The following is a 21402-nucleotide window of genomic DNA, read 5'->3' as shown; positions in this document are numbered from 1 at the left end:
ATCAGGCAGCAGGGTTAGCAGGGACACCCTGAACTGGTTGCCAGCTAATCGCAGGGGACACAAAGACGAACAACCATCCATACTCGCGCTCAATCAGCCTACCATGCATGTTATAGGAGGGTGCCGGTTATATTCCACCTTTGACCCTCCCTGTGTGGAGTTCGCATCCTCTCCCCGTGCCCGCGTGGGTTTTCTCCAGGCACTCCGGTTTCATGCTTATATTATTATATTATATTATATTATATTATATTATATTATATTATATTATATTATATTATATTATATTATATTATATTATACTGTATAACTTTAGCTGTATGGTGTTACTTTTGTGGTTGATGTCATCGCTCTGCACGAGGTAAAGACGCCATAGGTTGCGTAATCCTGGGACACTCAACATTCATTGGTCCAATACCCGGAAATGCGTACGTGACGTAATTTTGAAATTTCAGCGCTGAAACGTCGCTAGCTGTTTACTGCTGGCATTGTGAGCTGCGCTTAACGTTTGGACCACGACTCGTGAAACACAATCTAAATCTTTAGATTCGTTATGTCTTTCCCGAGAGCTCCTTTGAAAAGGTTCAACGAAGCTGTTGGTAAGTAAAATCAAGTAACGTGTTTGTAATCGGCCAAAGCGAGTATATTTCTTAACAATGTGGATTTGCAACAACATAATGCATGCAGGACTGTAGAGACGTGACAACGGACAGAGTCGTCTAAGCGCCCCAGAAATGCTTAAAGCTACTTGCAACATTTATATACCCGCGATACCACATAATTCTGACATATTTGGAAAAATATGTCATTTACCGAACCTTTAGTGTGCGTGCGTGCGTGCGTGCGTGCGTTATTTTGGTTGATTCTAGGGTCAGATTTTGGGGCGCTAACCCCCGGCGAGATCAATTTAACCGTTTTGTATATTTTTTTACAATTTCACTGCAGCCAGCTGCATGTTATCTCACGACGACTATAGTTTATACAAGTGCACTTTTCTGGATTTTGAAAGTTGTTTAACATTTCTTTTAGGGTGTGGAAAATGTCCGCCTTTGGAATGACTTGTATGCAAAAAGCACAATTACACTATACGTATAGCTGTATTATTACCACGGAAATGCTGTAGACTATGAAAATATACTTTTACCCAAGGTTGCGCCCCAGCGCCAGGCATCTATGACATCAAACCTGAAGAACCGAAGGGACCTGCTTCCTTTGAAAAATCAGATCGCTTCAAACATGCCAAGGCGGGTTAGTAACAAGTTACTCTGACCGGCACATAACTGCAACAACATTCCTGTAACATGATTGTTTTCTTCAGCTGGGTGTTCAGTGCCTCCATCGTCACCCTCAAGAATTCTACTGATATCTCCAGTAAGAAGAACAGTATCTGTTGATGGAATGGTAAATTACATATGCGTTTAGAATAAAGTAAATTATATAGTAATAATATGGGATGGATTGAGTTGAGTCCATCTAACATATTTGGCATTTTGAATGTCTTACAGGTTGGGGCGTCAAGTACAAAAAAGAGAGAACATTCCTTGGAAATGAAACAGCGTCGATTATTGGAGAAAGAGGTGCATTTTGAAATAGATAAATATATTTCTGCAATGCAATATCACACAGAGCTGCCAACTGTTATGGATTGTCCATATTTATGTTATGGTCGCAACATAGATTATTACACATATTAAGAGCTGGTGGCTTTAAAGTTGATGTAACGCAGCTCTGCTTATTCATTAGCAGTCGAAGCTACCAAGTCCAACCTTAGCCAAAAGGTAAAATCTTGAGTCGGGCCCAGCCAAATCTGGCCGATTATTCTTTTGGTATCTCATAAAATGAAATGGTTTGAGTGGTGCAGAATGTTGTCCACCAACACTGACTGTGGAAGTGATGCGTTGTGGCCTCCGCATGGACACTTCAGTGACATGTCTCTCAAAAAAATTTTCTCATCTTCTATTTCTTGTGTGTGCCTGAAAACGCGTGCTTCGTTTGTCCAGCTTCTGTTGCATTGTGAAGGGTTTAAAGTTTTTTCACCCACACAATAACCTACCGTCAATTTGCAGCAACAAGTGCAATACCAGAGGTATTTCTGAACTCATTCATAAATTGATTTATTTTATTTTAGTTTCATAATTTCCTAAAGGTTTAAGCCTTTAGTCACTTATTTTTTTGCACATTTTTCTGTTTAAAAATTACCCAAATATTAAATGGCAAAATATTGTAACAGTCAATGATCATTTCTTTAATTCATATATTTGTGTGGAATTGACAAAAATACGTTTTTTTTAATGAATCTGTAAAAAAGAAAATCATATCTCAACAAGCCAATACAGCAGTCACAACACTCGCAAAAGTTTAAAAAATTCACACTTCATAGCCATAATATTATGTCCAATAATGCTCATTTGTGTGCTGACTACACTGCACTGGGTGATGAGTCAATGCGACATTCTCATTTATCCAAAAAGATACACTTACGACGCCCCCGTATTTAAAAAAAAAAACATTTTCTTCTGTATTTCATATTGATTGATATTTAATTTATGGATTTATTTTTGTATTAATTTCCACATTTATGTTTTATCCATCCATTTTCTATACCGCTTGTCCCCACGAGGGTCGGGGGCGTGCTGGAGCCTAACCATATATTTTATCATATCGTAACATAATATAATATGATATAATGTAATGTAATTTAATATAATACAGTATAATGATACAATACAATATATCATCCATCCATTTTCTATGCCACTTGTCCCCATGGGGGTCGCGGGCATGCTGGAGCCTATCCTAGGCTGAACATGTTGCCAGCCAGTCAGAGGGCACAACCATCCACACTCACACCTAGGGGTAATTTGGAGTGCTCAATTGGCCTACCGAGCATGTATTTTAGATTCGGGAGGAAACCGGTGTGCCCGGAGAAAACCCACACGGGCACGGGAAGAACTTGCAAACTCCACACAGAGAGTGCCGGAGGTGGAATCGAAGTCACATCCTCCTAACTGTGAGGCGGACGTGCTAACTAGTGCTCCACCGAGTCGCCCCATTTATGTTTTATTTATTTTTAAAATTGTTATTTTTTTAATTTTGTTTTACTTTTTTCATTTTACGTGTGTATTTCGTAACCTTTGTTTCTATTTTCATTTACATGTGTGCATGCGTGTGAGTAAGTATATTTACACATTTATAATATGAAATTTAACTAATTCTATTTTTGGTATTTGTTTTTAAATTTCATATTTATTTATTATTTTGGGCAGTTTTGGTCCCTCATGTTATTGTAGTGGTGAAATGTTTGTTGAAATGTGGAGTGTAGTTAATGAGTGATATTTTTAAGCATTGGTTTTTATTTTGGCCTCTGACTTCACATGACAATGTTGAGTGACACTAAAATGTTTGTAGTCTGGTGGCTGTAGTACGTGCACTGCATTTTTTGAATGCCACTCCCAAGTTGAAGTCTTAAAAATGTTGTGGTTGACTTATTCTTCAAAGCAATAATGTTTATTTGTTTGTATTAATTTTACTTACATACACACACAATGGCCTGCTATCTTTTTGACAGAATTTTTAAAATATGAAAATTCAGCTAATACTGCAATCAGTGAGTCCCTCAATCTTGTTCTTGACGAAAGGTTAAAAATATGGAAATTCAGACAAATTGCCCTGGAAGTAAATTCACCCGGATGACAGCTACCAGAATTCAATCACTGCAATTAATATAATAGAAAAAGAAGGCTATTCTGCTACTCTCAAAAGCTGAGATTTATTTTTGCAGTTGTAGTGATATTGATATCCTTGCAGATCCGCTCACTGGTCCAGCAGAGAGGAGAGCAAGATCGAAGGTTGTTCTCCCTTGAGGAGGATTTTAAAAAGGTGGAGGCCAAACTGTTGGCGGCAATCAGGGAAAAGACCGGTCTCACTGCAAACATCACCACCCTTGAAAGACAGAAAGCGGAACTAAAGAAAGTCAATGACTTTTTGAAAAACAAGGTTTCTTCTGCCTAAAAGTCTTCTGTTTAATATGCAATGAAATTATTTTTAAATTAAACTGTCACACCATCAGTACATAATAGTTCATGTTTTAGAGCTCGTTTGCGCCGCTTTGACAGTGAATATGTTTCCTCCCAGGTTTCAGCTGACACAACGAAAAAGCGGATCAATTCACTTACAATGGAGTTGATGGAAGCCAGGAACAAATTGGACAGCAAAAATAAGGTTACCCACTCCCCTCATTACAACTCTACATTACTAGTCATATTACAATAAAACGACAAACTGTTAGCTCAAATGTTCAGATGTATATCGACTTTTTCTGAGTGCAGGAGCTAAGTGTTCTACAGCTCAGCTCCGATGGTCAGCTCAAGGTGTCAGAAACCGATCTCAGAGCTAGCAAGGACACTGTCAAAGCTTTAACAGAAAGGAATAATGACTTGGGTAAGGACGATGAGCAGCAGATCACCTTGTTCTCCTTTCTGTTAATGTTTGGTTTGTCTTTCACAGAGGACCTCCATGAAGTGATGAAAACCCAAAATGAGGAGTTTGCACAACAGAATGGCAGGTTACATGGTCAGTTAATCCCTATTATAGGCCACAGGCGAGAATTTTTTTTGAAGCCCATGTACATTTGACAGACAATTCATAAGATACTTTTAAGTGTACCTCCGAAGATCCCACATTGAGGTATTAATGTGGAAAGGAGCAATATTGTACAATTTGATACATATCTGGTGTTCCCATTTTTGTGTCTAGTCTCGCAGATGCCAAAATAATCCCCTTGTTTGCCATTTAATGCTCAGCGCAATGTTAGGAATAAATGACATCTAGTCATTGACAAGGCCGCCCCCTTTCACCCACCACTCGCTATTGAGTGATACGCCATGTCGTTTGCCTATAGAAAGAAATCTGGCGTTTGATTCGGCAATCGCATTTTAAGTTTGAGTAGAAATAAACTGAATCTGGTATTACAAGTCCTTAAAGGACATTGTAATGGGAAATACCTAAACTATACTATACGGGAACAACACTTCGGGAACTAATTCCTAATCAAGTCTGTTGTTGAGAAAATGAATATTAAATCTCTGGCCTTTTACTTGATGCAAGCTGAAAGGCTCGCTGAGTACGAGCAGAGATAACTCAATTGCAGTGCTTTATCCCATTGGGCCTTCAAATGTACCCAAACGGTTCGCGTTCAGCCCACAAAGTAGGTGGACAGCCAAGAACCACTGCCTTCATAATAGCATCTTAAAATAGACATAGGACTCAGGTTGTTTGTACATTAGATTGTTAAATGAAATATTTCAAAACTGAGCGTTACTATAGTGTAAATGCATTTTTAATCAAGTTGTTGTAATGGATCACATTTGATTGACTAACTTCTTCTTTTCCACTTCCTTGCAATATGATATTTTCCTAGCTGAGATTAGGGAACTCCAAGAGGAAATCAAGGTTGTCCAAGGATATCTGGATGCATCAAATGATCAGATTCAGGTGGGTATGAAACAGAAAAGTTGTTCAAGGATCCGTATTGGGCATTAATTTAAAGATTCATTTTTGTAGGATCTCCAATTAAAGCTTAAAGAGACAACACAGCAGGGCAACGTCTGTAACTCCGAGCTGCAGAACATGAAGTAAGTGAATGTGTAAGAGTTCCCTAAAAGGGTGTCAAATTTTAGTCAAAGAAAAGATCACAAATAATGGTTGCATGTTCTGCAGACACCTTGAGCAGGAGCTCGAGCAGTGCAAAGCAAAGCTTGAAAGTACAGACGTTGCTCTGAGGCAAAAAGAGGACAATCTGCTGAAATGTGAGCTTGAGATGCAGGCCTCTCAGGAGGCTTTATCAGAAGTGGAGAGGATGTTGATGAGCCAAACGTTAGAGCTTAAGGAGTCCCAAAAGTCACTGAGTGACTTGGAGACGCAATTGAAGCTCCTCAACCAAGACCTTCAGGACTCTCAAGCCACAGTTGGTCAGCAGGAGGCTGAACTGATATTGCTGCGGGAGGTGCTCCAGAAAACAGAGAGGAAGATGAGTGAAGATGTGGCACATCTTGAAAAGAAGTGTTTGCTGTTGGCAGAGGAGAAAGGTATGCTCACCCACCGATATGAGTAAAACCAACCGTAAAAAAATTCAACAAAAAGGTTGTTGTTGTTGTTTTTAGACACATTTCAAGAAGAGGGCTTCAAGAGACTAAAGGAGTTGACCACAGAGCTCCAACTGCTGAAGGACACTAAACGAGATGAAGAAGAGAAAAAGATTCAGATCCAGCACGAGCATGCTCTTCTCTCTGAGGAACTGGCAAAAGAAAGGGTCATTCACTCTATTTACTTGCAAGGAATTTCCTTTCCCTTTATAAAATATCTTCCCTGTCATACTGATGTATTGAAAGCATTTCATCAAGGTCATTCTTTTTTTTTTTCCTCCCTTCAGGCTCTGGTAGACTGTCTGACTGTGCTGCTTGAGCAAGAAAGGCAGCAGTCAGAGGAGTGCCGAAATAAGCTGAATGAGGAGTTGGAGGAGGTGCTGGGAGAGCTGGCTCTCATGGAGGAACAAGCACAAAGAGGAGGTGAAGCAAGGGAACAGAGCCAGGAAGAAAAGAATGTGATTGAGAAACAACTGAGGGAACACTTTGAGCGGTGAGTTAACATCAAATCTGAATGCACGGTCAGAGAAAATACAGCGGTACCTTGACTTTTGGAGCGCGACCAGTGGTTTGGTGGATCTTTGAGTTCTGAGTTGTGAGCTAAAATTTGACATATGAGCGAGATTCTCCACTCATTGATGCTGCATTTAGAAAATGCCCAACTTGCATGGGCTAATAAGACACCAAACAATCAAACTAATCCAGCACCAGGAGAAAACACATTTAACCGATTTCAAGAGAGGGAAAACGAGGCTTTGGCTGAGAATCAAAGATAAAAGATATCTAGAAAACCTAGATGAAACATTCTTCATAAGTAAACCTTTCCTTGATCTATGGGCACATTTTTAGTTTGGGTTTTAACCATAACCCTATAAGAAAGATGCTTATGTTTTTAATAGAATTAATGTCACTGGTGCAACGCAGTCCAAATGTATAGCTTATCAACTTCAAAACTTGAAAGCTTTTTGAACCAAGGAGTGGTAGAACCAATAGACCATAAAATATAAATATAAACAACTGTCAATATATTTGTAAATAAACATGTTTTTTATCTTTCATTATAGGCAGTTCATTTTGGCTTGGTCATTGAATTAATTGCTCAAATGCTTAAGACGTGTGGGCAACCCTGATGTACACCCTTCGAACATTTCAAGTAGTGCCTGTCAAGCAATCATTTAATTGTTCCAAATCAGACAAGCAATAAACAGCCAAGCGGCCTGACAATCAAGTTTTCTAGGAACTACGTTTGAAGTACTCAGGGGATAAGAATTGGTGATTTGAAAACACTATAGATTCTTTGATCTTTTACTTTATTTGGTAATTACAACATATTTTAACTCGCAGACGAGAAGGATAAAATCAACGCAAAGAGAACAACATGGGTTTAAAATGTCGAGACAATGCTACAATTTTGTCCAACCACCCAGTCAATAAAGATCAACAGAGTGCTGCGTAGCCAGCCTGAGGGGTTACAAAATTGCTAAATGTATAATGATAATAAACACAGATTTTGGACAGATGACCATGGTATAACTCTTAATTCCCTGTGGCAGTCCTCAATTATCAAGGATTAAGGCACTTTGCTGAGGCAACCGCCCGCCACATACGCCTCCTTGTTGACCATTAATCCCTGATAATTGTTCACCTCGTTGGGCATTTACCCTGACATACTTTTGTCAATTGGCAGCATAATGGCCTAGAAAAATCTGAATGAATTGTTTTTTTACTCAAATGTCACTCACTATCCATCCATCCATCCATTATCCAAACTGCTTTGTCCTCACAGGAATAAATGAGAAATCTATAAATTTGGATTTGGAGAATTTAGAACAACTAAAAGCAATCCTGGCTATCTTTCAAGGCGGCTCACAGAATGTTTTGACTACATTTTTACACTGATTAGCAGAGATGCAGGGTTCGATTCCGGGTCAGCCTTCCTGTGTGGAGTTTGCATTTTCTCCTTGTGTCTGCCTGGGTTTCCTCAGGGTACTCGGTTTTCTCCCACATTCCAAAAACATGCATGCTAGGTGAATTGAGCACTCTAAATTGTCCTTAGGTCTGATTGAGTGTGAATGGTTGTCTATGTGTGCCCTGTGATTCGCTGGCAACCAGTTCAGGGTGTTGCCGATGACTGCTGGGATAAGCTCCAGCACGCCAGCGACCCTTGTGGGGATAAAGCATTACAGAAAATGGATGGAATATTTGGCTTAAAAAGGCAAAATTACACGTTTCTCAGTTATAATGTCTAACGTCAGTAAACTAATATTTTCAACTCAATGTGGGTTTAAATTCTTGAAATTCTGCATATTTGACATTCACCGCCGCTGACACTGCTGCTTCAAGCTGAGCAGCACATCTGTTACCCAGGATAAATAACATTAGTGTCCCACAGCCTGGTCCATCCTTTCTATCTCCCAATTTCCTTAATGAAGACAAACGATCAGGAAATATTTTGGACACTGTGTAGATGTGCACACCCTGCAAAGCAAAAGGATCCAGAACAGAATGAGTGTTTTTTTCATCATTGATGGAATTATTCGTATAGCTAAGTTAAAATGCCTATTCTTAGTTATGAAAACATAAAGGCGACCTATTCATTAGCATGTAACTTGTTTAGTTTCATAAGGGCTGAGAACTATGGCTGAAACCGAGCAGTTTCAACACTTAAATAATCATAGTCTATCCTCTGAGCAGTGACCTGACATTGTTGAAAGAGGAACATTCGGAACTACAAGAGGCCCACTCAAGCACATTGAAGAGAATGGATGAGATGTCTACAGAGCTGGAATGGTGAGTTGTCAAATCTGTCTTGCTACGAGCATTCCAATGTCCAAAGAGCTTACGGTTATGTTGTCTGCTGAAGCACCAAAGATGCCCTGAGGAGCGCAGAGGAAAGCTATCAAAAATTGGGGGAGAAGATGGAAAGAGTGACCCGACAGATGAAAGAGGAGATGGATAAAGTGATTCAACAAAAAGATGAGGAGCACCAACTAAGACAGAAGAATTCAGGGTTTGCCTCTTTATATCATCTGTTAAAAATAATTTGAGCCTTTCCTTTTTTTGATTAATTTCACTCTCTTATCTTAATTTAGAGATTTGCAGGAGGTGCAAGCTTGTCTCGCTCAAAAGGTTCAGGAGATGCAGGCCTTGGAGGCCAGCCATACTGTGAAGATTTCTCAGTTAGAGCAGGAGCTTCAGCGACAGGCAGAAAGCAAGGAAAAAGCATTGAGGCAAGTTGAAGAGCAGAAAGGACAGCATCTTGCTGAGCTTCACTATCAAGAACAAATGGCTAAGAAACAGCTTGAGGAAGTTTGCAGGGAAAAGGTGAACGTAATGGAACAATTGCAACAAGAAAAAGAGGAAAAAGCTAAATACCAAACGGAGCTTGAGGCAAAAAGGACGACACTGGAGGCTGAAATTAAAGACCACCAACAGCTTAGGTCAGAGGTTCTCAGGCTACAGACTGAGCTCAATAGACTAGATCAAGAAAAAAGTCGACTCTTCGCTCAAGTTGAACTCTCAGAGCAGTCATTGACGGAGGCAGATACAGAGAAGAGGCGGCTTCAAGCTCGCTTGAATGAAATTCAGCTCGAGTGTGTGAACCTTCAGGCGCACACGGCCCTCACAGAGGAGAAGGTGGAGGTTTTGCAGTGTAAAATGGAAGAACAACAACACGAATGGCACGCTCTGCAGCACCAAGTCCAGATGCTGACTCAGGAAAAGGTCACACTGCAGTGGGAGATGGAGGAGCAGCAACAGAAACTCCAAAAACAAATAATTGAAGCAGAGAGGTGGACTTTTTTTTTTTTCCTTTAAGGGAAAATAAATACATTTATTTACACCTTGCAAATATCCTTTTCTTCTCTTTCAAAGTTCTACAAGTTCTGAGACAGAACACTGGAGATCACAGTATGAGGAGCTGTTTGCTAAGGTTAAACCCTTCGAGGTTAGTCTCTTCCAAACAGTATAAACAAACACTAAATAATACCGGTGCAGCAATTAATCGATTTGTCAACAACCAACTGAATTAAACAATAATGATGATCGATTAATTGTTGATATACCGTTTATTTAAAATTGTCCAAACCATTTAAATTTCACCTTGTCATTCTCCAAATTTTGTCATCCTCCATGCAAGCAAACTGATTAGTATATAGACGCCGTTCGCCGCCAGTCAATCCACGCCGTTTCATCTGCTTTGACGCACACAGGCACGCCTGCCACCTGATTCCCGTTTGCCTCTACGATGCGAGCACGTTGACTGCTTCGGCAGTCACCTCGCGCACCTGCTCTGTTGGCATCCAGCCTCCCTTTTCCTCTTCGCGTTCCCTAAATAGTCCGTGTTGCACATGGTTGTCCTGCCTCGTGTGTGACAGGCTGGCTGCCACGCTTCCCGCGCTTGTCGGCAGTGATGCACGTTGCTCAGGCATGCCCCGCGCTATCGGCGTGTATTTAAACGCATTTCTCCCATACATAAACCCGCGAAGTAGTGCATTGGCAAAAGGTGAAGCGCAAAGTGGCAAGGGACCACTGTTACTGGCGGGATCGGGGCTGTGGCACTTAAGATAGATTGTATTATAGTTGTAATGTGAAAAAGGAGCAAATTTAATTGATAGAATGATGCTCATACACTCCCAAGAAATTAGACACTTGGTTTCATTCAATATTCTTATTTTGTGGCACCTCCAGGAGCAGTTGAATTACTTTGCTGCTGAACGAGATGCACTCATCAACGAAAATGGAGCAAACCAGGAAGAAATAAACAAGCTTGCAGATGCTTACGCTCGTCTACTGGGTCACCAGAATCAGAAGCAGAAGATTAAACATGTGATGCAGCTAAAGGATGAGAATTTTAACCTGAAACAGGTAATACAACTGGGAAGCTGAATTCCAACAACACTTAGACTGCGGTTGGCTTTTGGTCCAGTCAGGGTGCACTACTGCACAATTAATGAAACTATTGCAGGATATTATGAATACACTCAATGTTGCAATGTTATCGCATCACTGCTGCCAGTGAGTTAGGTTTACAGAGGCAAGTCGATTTCCGTATTCACATGTTAACTAATTTTGTCTTGAGATGTGCCTAAAGATGCCGTCGCCGCGGGCGGGGGGACGCTCACAAGTCCCCGAGGCTAACGTTGCCCGGCCAGCTGGCCGGCCGCTCCCCCCATATATATAAAAAAAAAAGAATTCTCAACGGAGTTACACGATGCACGAAAATGATACTTTTGACAGAAAAAAAACACGGAAATCTGCGAAAAATTCTCATCCCTGAATTTAATTGATAGTCTGTACAATCATTTACAATGAGGAAATTGTGATCTCTTACTTTCGTGACATAGTCAGGCTGATGTTTCAAATCAAGCACTCTGCCCAAAAGGTTGGGATCAGTAAGTGTATTGTTGGGTGCCAAAATACCGTTACATCTCTTTCGGGGTTTTGTTTTTTTTCAGGGGGAGATTTTAGTTCTGACATAAATTATTAATATAGTTCTATCACACAAATGCCAATATTTGTCTCGCTTTCCCTTCCTTTGAGGAAATATTGAGTGTGCCGCAAAGTACCTTTCAAGACAGTGGAATTTGACCGTAGTTGGCCTTCATGCAATGACTTGAAAGACAAAAACCCATCTGAAGTTTTACCTTGCTCTTGCCTTTTCCCTCAATTGCTGTGTGCGTCTCTTTGTAGGAGGTGCTGAAGCTCCGCTCCCAGTTGAGCCGTCAGAAGAGTAATCCAAATCACCTCAAATCAAAACCCCCGGCTCGGAGCCGGTTTGATCCGAGTAAAGCGTTCCAACATAATAAGGAGAACAGGTACACTGAGACCGCAACACCTCTGAAAGAAGGTGAGCACCCCATGTCTTGTCTTGTACTACTTAAGTAGAACCTTACATTACATAGAACCTTACATTACATAGAACCAAACATAGTTAACTATAAACTAATATATAATTATTATATAATTGTAAATTAAAACTAAAATATGATTGACTGATTTTTTTTTTCATCTAAATGTTTCTCGCAGAAAATCACACAGCAAAGAGATTCAACTAGATGACTTTGGCGATAATTGAGCTTCGTGGTGCGTATGCGTGTGTGTGTTGAGGTTTAAAAATCTTTTTAGGTATGATTCGCCACTGTTTCAATAGCACTGCAGTTGTATAATCTTTACTACACAGGGATTGGGATAGAGGACTTGTATTTCTCAAAGAAATGCTCAAGATGTGTATTTGGAATGATCAACAAATGCTTCTTTTACTAACAATCAAAAATCAAGTGAGATGATCTTGTAAATAAAGTCACCTTTCAACACTTCTGAATGTGGCTCATTCAATGTTTAAAAAGTTGTGGCCATGTCAGTGGTTGGCCAGCAGAGGGCACTGGAGTATTGCTGTCATATTTTGAAATGGTGATGGAAACCCACGTTTCTGGAACATGCTGTAATATCCTAACAAGTCACATCTTGGCAAAGAGAAGCCTCGGGTTATGGGTCATGAAGCTTTATTTCCTGTCGTTCAAACACAGCCAGTACATCACCTAACATGGACCTCAGGACCTTTTTTTCACAAGGGGTTCTATCTGTATGAGGGGTCAGTCGCAGTAGCCTTCCAGGTGGTAAATGCTGCATGGCTTATGACAGCATTGCTCCACGATGCCTCTCTTCACCTTGGAATCATCGCCTCCAGATAATTTCTTCCACAGCTGCTGCTCTTGTCTGGCCTTTTTAGACAGGAACCCTTAGAGATAAAGAAAGTTCCCATAAGCGAGTCAAGTATGTCTGCTGTTCCTGTGTGAAACGCAACTTCTTCATACATTTGGACTCATCACACTTTGATGGAGCCTTAATAGCATAGTTAAGTAATCACATCACTTTGAGGGAGTGATTTGGGGGATATGGTAGTGCTCCAATAAAGTCCATCAAAGCTGTCACATCTAAACTTGAAAACATCACAGTATTGTTTGAGGTGCTGTTTGTTTTGTGAATAAATTAATGAGGATGTTTGGTTGACACTGTGTTGAATTGAGATAGGATAGGTGTGCTTTGCACACTAATGCTGATCTGGGTGCATGATTTTAAAGTGGTTTGTAAATGATGAAGTTCAAGTATCAGTAAAAAAAGGCACTACTGCTGAGTATTGCTGTGTACGCTGTGACGGCTGGTCAATAGAGGGTGCTATGGTGCAGTTCTACCACTCATCTGAGTCACTTTGAATAAGAAAAGTCAAAGTATAAATAGAATATTAATGTCGATGTTTAGATTGAAAAAAATATGCATAATTAGTCATATTGGTTTGGTTATTATTGTCTCATGCAAATTGTGGTTTTGGCTAAAAGATGTTTTCTCCATTGACTTGTTAAATGACATTACAGTTGCCATGGCCAATGTGATGTCATTTTCAGTGGACCGCAGGGGACCAAATGGCCCTCCCCAGAGATAGAAGAAAATGGGTACATTTTGATGCTTCACTCATATTCCACAAACACAATAGTCATGGCACATGAAAGATTTGTTTAACATTCAAAATAAAATGTTATATGCTTGTTTGGTAAACAAATGATATAATTGAATGTGGTGTACATTTGTCATGGATGAGTGGTAGACTGAAGATGCAAACCCTCGAAGCATTCGCTCCTAACCACCAAATATCAAAGTAAACAATCCACACTTTTTGTTAACACATCCACAAAAGATGAAGAATGTTTTTTCTCTGGTGATTTTGCATGGCCTTACTGAGCAAATGTTCCAGTTCCCTCTTGTGAAGTCGTTTTGGACTGTGGAAAAAGCCCCTCTCTCCACATACGAAATAAAGAGCGTCCACAAGGTGGGAGCCACAGAGGTGCTGGGTAGGTCCAGGGGCAACCAGTGGAACAGAGAGTACCAGCAGAAACAGGATGGACAAAACCCATGATGGCTTGGCCATAGAATGGTGACCTGATGAAAAAAAGCACAACTTATGATGAATTCTGCATATTTATAGTCTATTAGATAACCCAACATTTCCACTTGACTGTTCACTTACACATTACAATGGATACACATTTTAGAAAAATAAAACATCAAGAGGAAATGAAAATAAATTTCACACTGCACCTACCACACTGACTCACACATTCATCGTTTGTGTGCTACAGCAGTGGCTTGCAGTGCACAGGGTGAGTGGCGCAAAACCGACAATACATATTTGATTTGGTTAGGTCAGCACATATATGCTATCAGGACTTGTCTTCATGCTATTGGTACTGAGAGTGCAAGTTTTAAATTTCACTTTTGTTTTGAAAGTTTGTGTCAGTTTAAAGAGTAATAGCCAAATAAAAATAGACACATAATTAATTTGCCAGTCGACTATAGCTGCCTGTGACGACTTTCAATCTGAAAAGACATTGAGTAAATTAAAGAACAGGAATTTTGGAAAACAGGCTAACCCTAGCCTTGGCGACAGAGAGGCAGTTCAGTATTATCGCCATGAAGACAAATGAAGAAAAAATCTTCCACTACATACGGGAAAATGAAGTTCATGCGCAGGAGGCAGGAAAGAAGCCACCAGTGGCCATCTTGAATGCATTTATTTCTGGCTTTATACATTATATTTATGGCTTTATACATTATATTTATGAGTTTAAGATCAGGGGTTGTTTGAGAATAATTGTCAATTTTTGCACACGTCGTCCCCAATGTTGTTAGCTACCCAAATGTTGTGCAGAGGCCGAGATCTACAGGGTTCAAATTCCTTGTTTGGCATGCTCAAACTTGGCAAATATTCTATTCTATTCTATTCTGTCTCTAAGGCAAACATTCCATCGTGTATGGCATTCAGTTACCAGTAAGTCCGGGAAATGCTCATGCACATTTATAATTTTTAATTTTGTCTTTTAAAGTATATTTCTAAGAGCTGCATCATGATGTCAGGACCATCAACAATGAGAAGAAAGCAAAGCCTGTTCTGACAAATTCGCGGCAATATGCAAACTAGGGATGGGAATCTTTACCATCAAAGTGATACGATACACATCTCGATACACTGCCAATGATTCGATGCATTCACGATTCATGGAATTGCCAATGATAAGATGCGATACGATGCGATACAGTACGATTTAATTTTAAAACAATGCGATCCAGTGCGATACGATATGATGCAACTGCATCTTACAGGTCGTATCAATTTTCCGATGCATATCGGTGAAACTTCCCAACCCTAATGCAAACCTTACTTCTAGAGAGCACATCTCATGAGTGAAGTTTGTTCTTAGAGAGGCACAGTTTTAACTTCTATTTTCAAAAGACTGAAGACTGAATCAGTGGCAAGTGCAACAAAAGATGGCTGCTCTCTGGCTTCAGCCTTGAGGGGCCTATGCTAGTTCATTTATGTGTCCATGCTAACACTTCCACTACTGTGAGTGCCTCAGTAAAATGCTGCGTTAATATTATGTAGATAGAATGAATATATGCCTGTGTGTACTCCCGCCATGCAGCGCTCTCAAGTCGTAAAAGTAAAAGGAAGTAAAAACAAAAAGTCGGTCGAATGACGGCTCGGATGTCTCTTAGAGTCTAAACTGACTGGATTGCTGGGTTGCTCTGTTAACCAGAAATGTAGGGCCACAATGCTGCTGCCATGCTTCTAACAAGGTTTGTTCATTAAAAGAAGAAGAACAAAATTTCCACACAGAACTTCTGTTCCAACCAGCTTGTACCTCCTCTCTGGCTCTGGAAATGTTGCTGGTCACTGAGCATGTCCAACATGCTTAGCAATCTAACCATCCCGGTATGAACCTTTCAGGCAGGTCAACCAGTTCAGGATTAACGGCTCTCATCAGACTGAATATAAAGAACCCATAATAAATAAAGGAAAACACCTGTGTTCGTGTAATAATTGTAGATTCCGTCAGTGTATCCTCAAGGTCAACCCCTACCCTAGTGCTTGGCTGGTCTTCCTGTTGGTGCAGAATTGTTATTAGTGTCATTAATTAAATCACATTTGTGATTAATACTCCAGGTTTGAAGTTCAGCTTCTGTTTCAAGGTGAAAACATATTGTGCAGTCATTTGGAAACTACACAGAGCCTTTGTGGAGGTCTTATAATGTACTGCAGATTATTGGCTTGAAAATGAATCATTTTAACAGTAATCTTTAACAATGCACCAGCACCAGGCATTACGACATTGGCAATGAGCTCTATCTGGCCCGACGCTCATCCATCCCTGCTGGCAGGATGCCAGGCTCTTGGCAGGGTGGACTGGCTGAATAATAGATCTTATTACTTTCATCCTGATTATTATACATGTACATTTTCAAAGTTGAGATCTTGAGGGAATACAGAGAAACACGCTTACCTTTGTTTGAGGCCTCAGTGCAGTGGAGTAGTTGCAGATGAAAATGGGAGCAGACCTATTGGGTTATTCAGGTACAGAGAACATCTCCACTTGGCAACATTTCCAAGACATAGAGCACAGTAGTAGCACCTGTCATTTGTCAAGTTGGCGTGACACTCTGCTCCTCTTATTAACATCGTGACCTGTGGGTATGCTTATCTGCTCTTGAGTGCCACTAAGTCATTTACTCAGTATGGCCATACAGCAGAGTTCAGATGAAGTTGAACAGTGAGAAAGCCACGATGGCAGAGTTCACTCGGTGACAGATAAACACCATATGTCACGTTCTGATCACGTTAAAGGATTTCCTGGCTGGCGCGAGTAGTAAAGATAAAGTGTAGTTGTGCATAAGAAATATAAGTTCATTTCTGGTATGTAAGCAGCATTCCCTTAGGCACAAATATGTTCAATACATACATTCATATGCATACGTAGGTTGGAAGGGTTACTTTAAATGTATTCCAATACAGTTACTCTCACATTATCAATACAACAGCATCAATATCATGTCTGTGCAATTGTGCACGTAATGACAAATGTGACATTTTAATGTCATGTTTATCACAGTTTGACAAAACTAGTTTCACAACCTAATAAAAAGAAAAATGTTTTATTGCTTCTTTGTCTTTTTAACATTTGACTCGCTGTGAACTCAAATTTCACCCAACAGGAATAAATCAAGTGACCTATATTTACTGTAGTCAAGCATAGATAACCACCTTGCATAAAGGACAATTAGAGTCCATTTTAAATCCATTATTAATTATGAAGTATGTCAATGTCAAATTCGATAACACAAGGACTTTGTACAAGCAAATGTGTCATTCCAAGCAAAACAAATAAATCACAGATTCCAAACTCTCCTTTTTCAGTTACATGCATCAGCTCCTGATTATTATGTTATTATTTTATCTTTATATATTATCTATTATTATATCATCTGATGTATTATATTATCTTTTTATCTTATCTTTTTATTATCAAATTATATTATTTTTTGCAATACAATAATTACTGCATAACCTCTGAATCGCCTTTACATCATCTTCGTCAGTGGTCACAACCCTAGGAACATAGCACCACAAGTTACTTTGTGATACCGCCCTCTTGTAATTTTAATAATTTTAAAAAGAGTTATAAATGATCATGTTATCTTCATAACAAAGCTGACAACTTACAAATGATTATTTTAGACTATGATGGTTGATAGAGATATTCATTATCTAAATGGTCTTTTGCTTCATCTTCAAGGAATACATTTGTATGATAAGCCTTGGCTCGAGTGTCCCGGCAAACAGAATATAAAAATAATTAACATTAATCCTCCTGCAAAAGCACCAGCCAGTTAAGTTTGTGCGATGGCGCGGGCGATTGTTTTGACCCACATGAATCGGACACATAAGCCAAACAATTCAGTAGTGGAAGAAAACCTGATCAACTTGGGCACCCTGAGCTTTTTGATACTTCCTGCTTCACTTAACGAGAACGTAAAAAGATCAGGGATTGTAAATGGTCAGTGAAACAGTTGGTCGATCTGGTGAGTTTATTTACCGTATTTTCCACACCATAAGGCACACTTAAAATCCTTTAATTTTTTCAAAAAACAAAGGTGAGCTTTTTAATAAGGTGTGCCTTTTGTGTGGACCAAATTCCAAAATCTGTAAAGTTGTTTTGCGTGGCTTCCGTATAATACAGTCCCGATGAACCAATCAGAGGACAATATGTTTTATGTAGATTTGGGCAAAAAAACAATCAATCTCCGCCGCCATTGATAAACAAATATTACCGTTTGTGCAAATCTGTAAAGTTGTTTTGTGTGGCTTCCGCCACACAGATACGTAATATACAGGCGTAATATGTAGACCCGTCGAACCAATCAAAGGACATTACGTTTTATGTAGCTCGGTGCGGTAAACCAATCAGAGGACTGAACGTAACACGTTGAGTACGTAGCTCCGCCGCCAGTGATAGTAAATAAATACTACGTTTGTGCAAAGCAAAGAGCATGAGGACCCTCTAGAATGGCACAGACAACAAGACATGCTTACGAGGCACAATAAGAGCTTTCTGGAAAGCCAGGAATTATTGCAGAAGAACAACGGGACAATGACTTGAAGGAACTCGGCATGTTTAATGGCGAACTTGCCCAACTGTTTAGTTTGGATACAGAAGATGAGGACTTGGACGGATTTGCGTATGAATATTGATCAACAATAATGTGAGTACAGTACAATATAGTACAACCGAACTCACTGTCTTGCTCCTGTGACGTTTTTTTTTTTGTTTACCATAAGTCATGGCATGCATGCGCCCTATAAAGCGGTGCGCCCTATGTGTGGATTGAATACAAAATAGACCCCGCAATTGAGTCTGCACCTTTTAATCAGAAGCGCCTTATGGTGCGGAAAATACATTATTTGATTACAGCTGTTGGCTGTAATTTACCATGAACCAAGTTTGACATTGCACAGCGCCCAATCACCAACCTAAGGTGATACCAACTCACTGATTGTTTGATATGACTCGAGTTTTATTTTCCTTCTGTCAAAGGGAATGGAACACAAATTGAAGAGCTTCCAAGACAACTATCATGGGAAATCTGATAGTGATGTAGACTGCTCCGTGAGTAGACATTGATCTGTACCATCCATCCATTTTCTGAACCGCTTTGTCCCCACGGGGGTCGCGGGCGTGCTGGAGCCTATCTCAACCATCATCGGACAGCAGGCGGGGGAAACCCTGAACTGGTTGCCGGCCAATCGCAGGACACACAGAGACGAACAACCATCCACACTCGCACTCACACCTAGGGGCAATTTGGAGTGCTCAATTGGCCTAACAAGCATGTTCTTGGGATGCGGGAGGAAACAGAGTGCCCGTAGAAAACCCACGGGGGCACGGGGATAATCTACAAACTCCACACAGGTAGAATTGAACCCGCACCCTCCTAACTGTGAGGTGGACGTGCTACCCAGTGCACCACCGAGCCTCCTTGATCTGTACCCAGTATGATTTAAAATATTTATACAGTGATCCCGAGCCAATTCGCGCTTCACCTTTCGCGAATGTTCACGGGTTTATAAGTGACGGGATAACGAGCAATGTACTGCAGAGAAGTGCGACATCCAGCCTGTCACGAAGAGGCAGAACAACCATGTGCAACAATTTGAAAAGAGGAAAAGGGAGGCTAGAACGTCAACATAGCAGGTGCACGAGGTGACTGACAAGCTGGTCAGCGTGCTCACGTCGTGTGTCATGGAGCGGATCAGGCAAATGGGAATCAGGTGGAAGGCATGCGTTTGTCAAGGAAGACAACCAGCCAGGCATTCCGCTACACAGCGGATGAGGCAAACGGGAATCAGGTGGCAAGGATTCCTGTGTCAAAACAGATGAAACGGCGAATGATGATCGCTGTAAGGCCCTAATCAGCGGGTAATACAGGACGGGTGATGGCGAACAGTTCCAATTAGCACACACTTTTTCGTATTGGCGACCCGCGACGAAGTCTAGCTTGGAGGGTGTGTCAGCCGACCAGTAGGACGAGAGTGGAGACAAGACACGACAGCGCACGAAGAAAAAATGTACTGTCGTGCAGAAAGAGTTGGGACAGCCTAACCATACTTTGAATTGACTTACAATATACCCTTGCCTTCTACCAGCCAACAAGAAACACTGTTAGAAATTTCAATACAAAGTTGTTTAAATTCCTAATTAATACATACACCGTTTCTACTTTGCGGATCTTTGTTTATTATCAAGGTGGTTCTGGAACGCATCTCCTGCGATAAACGAGGGATCACTGTAATACACTTTGAGATTCATTTTATGTATCACAAGCAGTACAAATTAAATTTGATTGATTGATTTGTAATAAATTGTCTCCATTTAAAGATGAAATGGCTCTATCAAGTGAGGGGAGGCTGAGTCAGGGGAAGCTGCTGCTGCTGCTGCTCATAATAATCCAAAAGCAGTAGGAAAAAAAAATTGGATATCGTTATATTCATGCTATGAGGACACTTACTGCACTTGTTTATATTTTTCTTCTGTCCTGCCATTTAACAAATAGAGAACAGTTGGATAAGTTTATATCTCAGATATGTTTGTTTACAGGCAAAGGGAGGCAGAAAGCTTGCGCTGCAGGCACTGAGATAGAAAAGGAGATTTTTTTTCTTTCTTAAGCAGCGTGACTTCTCTGCTGCCACTCCCTCCACTATACAGGATGAGATTTTTCAAAAGCCTGGTCCCCTCCCTGTGATGACCGCCACCTGTGAAGACAGAAGTCAGATTTGAAGTTTAGCAAGTAATATATGAAGCCAGCACTGTGCTGCATCCGAACCAATGGCAATACATGTCTGGGGGAAGGAACCAGACTTTCATTAGTCATTAGTGAATTCAGATTTTATTTCTAACATTTTCCTTATTTTTGTTGAATCAAATAACAGCACTTCAATTTTACCTCATGCTTTCTTTCCATAAATTGAAATGTAATTGACACTCTTACCTTTTGTCATGTTTTATATCTGGGTATTTGAAAAGTTTAGATCCAGTGGTTGGTTTATTTCTGTATTTAAACTAGTGGTAGCTCAGCAGCCAGAGGGTGCCAGAGCTTACCAATAGGGAAGCTATTGGAGATGGTTTCTAAATTAGTCACCAGGGGCAAAGTATCTTCAGCACAGGATTTTTTTTATTTTTATTGAGTTGTATTGACTCTACTGCAATTGGCACGATAGGGCACTGGTTAGCACAGCCGCCTCACAGTTCAGAGGGTGCGGGTTCAATTCCACCTCCATTTCTATGTTCTCCCCGTGCCTGTGTGGATTTTCTCTGGTATCCTGCCACATCCCCAAAATGTGTTTTGTAGGCCTATTGACCACTTCAAATTGCCTGTA

The 21402-nt window shown here is 40.4% G+C and overlaps 2 protein-coding genes across 3 annotated transcripts; one reads left to right on the top strand and one right to left on the bottom strand.

Annotated features, from left to right (window-relative positions):
* The first annotated feature begins 415 nt into the window (after positions 1 to 415).
* On the top strand, positions 416 to 12454 carry hmmr (hyaluronan-mediated motility receptor (RHAMM)). Of its 2 annotated transcripts, XM_085906144.1 has the most exons (21): positions 416 to 596; positions 1147 to 1245; positions 1316 to 1398; positions 1503 to 1574; positions 3805 to 3993; positions 4132 to 4218; positions 4326 to 4437; positions 4504 to 4569; positions 5417 to 5490; positions 5560 to 5630; positions 5716 to 6083; positions 6159 to 6307; positions 6428 to 6633; positions 8835 to 8930; positions 9004 to 9150; positions 9233 to 9931; positions 10014 to 10086; positions 10830 to 11006; positions 11832 to 11988; positions 12168 to 12224; positions 12322 to 12454. In XM_085906144.1, exons 1-20 carry the CDS (start codon positions 551 to 553, stop codon positions 12194 to 12196), a joined length of 3000 nt encoding a protein of 999 aa, XP_085762270.1. In that variant the 5' UTR covers positions 416 to 550; the 3' UTR covers positions 12197 to 12224; positions 12322 to 12454. The 2 variants fall into 2 exon arrangements, with proteins under 2 accessions (XP_085762270.1, XP_085762269.1); XM_085906143.1 differs by having other exon boundaries at positions 12168 to 12445.
* Positions 12455 to 12733: 279 nt separating this feature from the next.
* Positions 12734 to 14064, bottom strand: LOC147061230 (insulin-like). The gene is made up of 2 exons (XM_085905046.1): positions 13875 to 14064; positions 12734 to 12879 (listed from the first exon to the last, which is right to left on the bottom strand). The coding sequence occupies exons 1-2, from the start codon at positions 14062 to 14064 to the stop codon at positions 12734 to 12736; spliced, it is 336 nt and encodes a 111-aa protein (XP_085761172.1).
* Positions 14065 to 21402: the final 7338 nt, after the last annotated feature.

The sequence above is a fragment of the Syngnathus leptorhynchus genome, chromosome 2 (assembly GCF_054491065.1).
Source record: "Syngnathus leptorhynchus isolate UIUO chromosome 2, UIUO_Slep, whole genome shotgun sequence".
Lineage (NCBI taxonomy): Eukaryota > Metazoa > Chordata > Actinopteri > Syngnathiformes > Syngnathidae > Syngnathus > Syngnathus leptorhynchus.
Note: the sequence above shows the minus strand (reverse complement) of the source record. Positions and strands in the feature narration are given on the sequence as shown.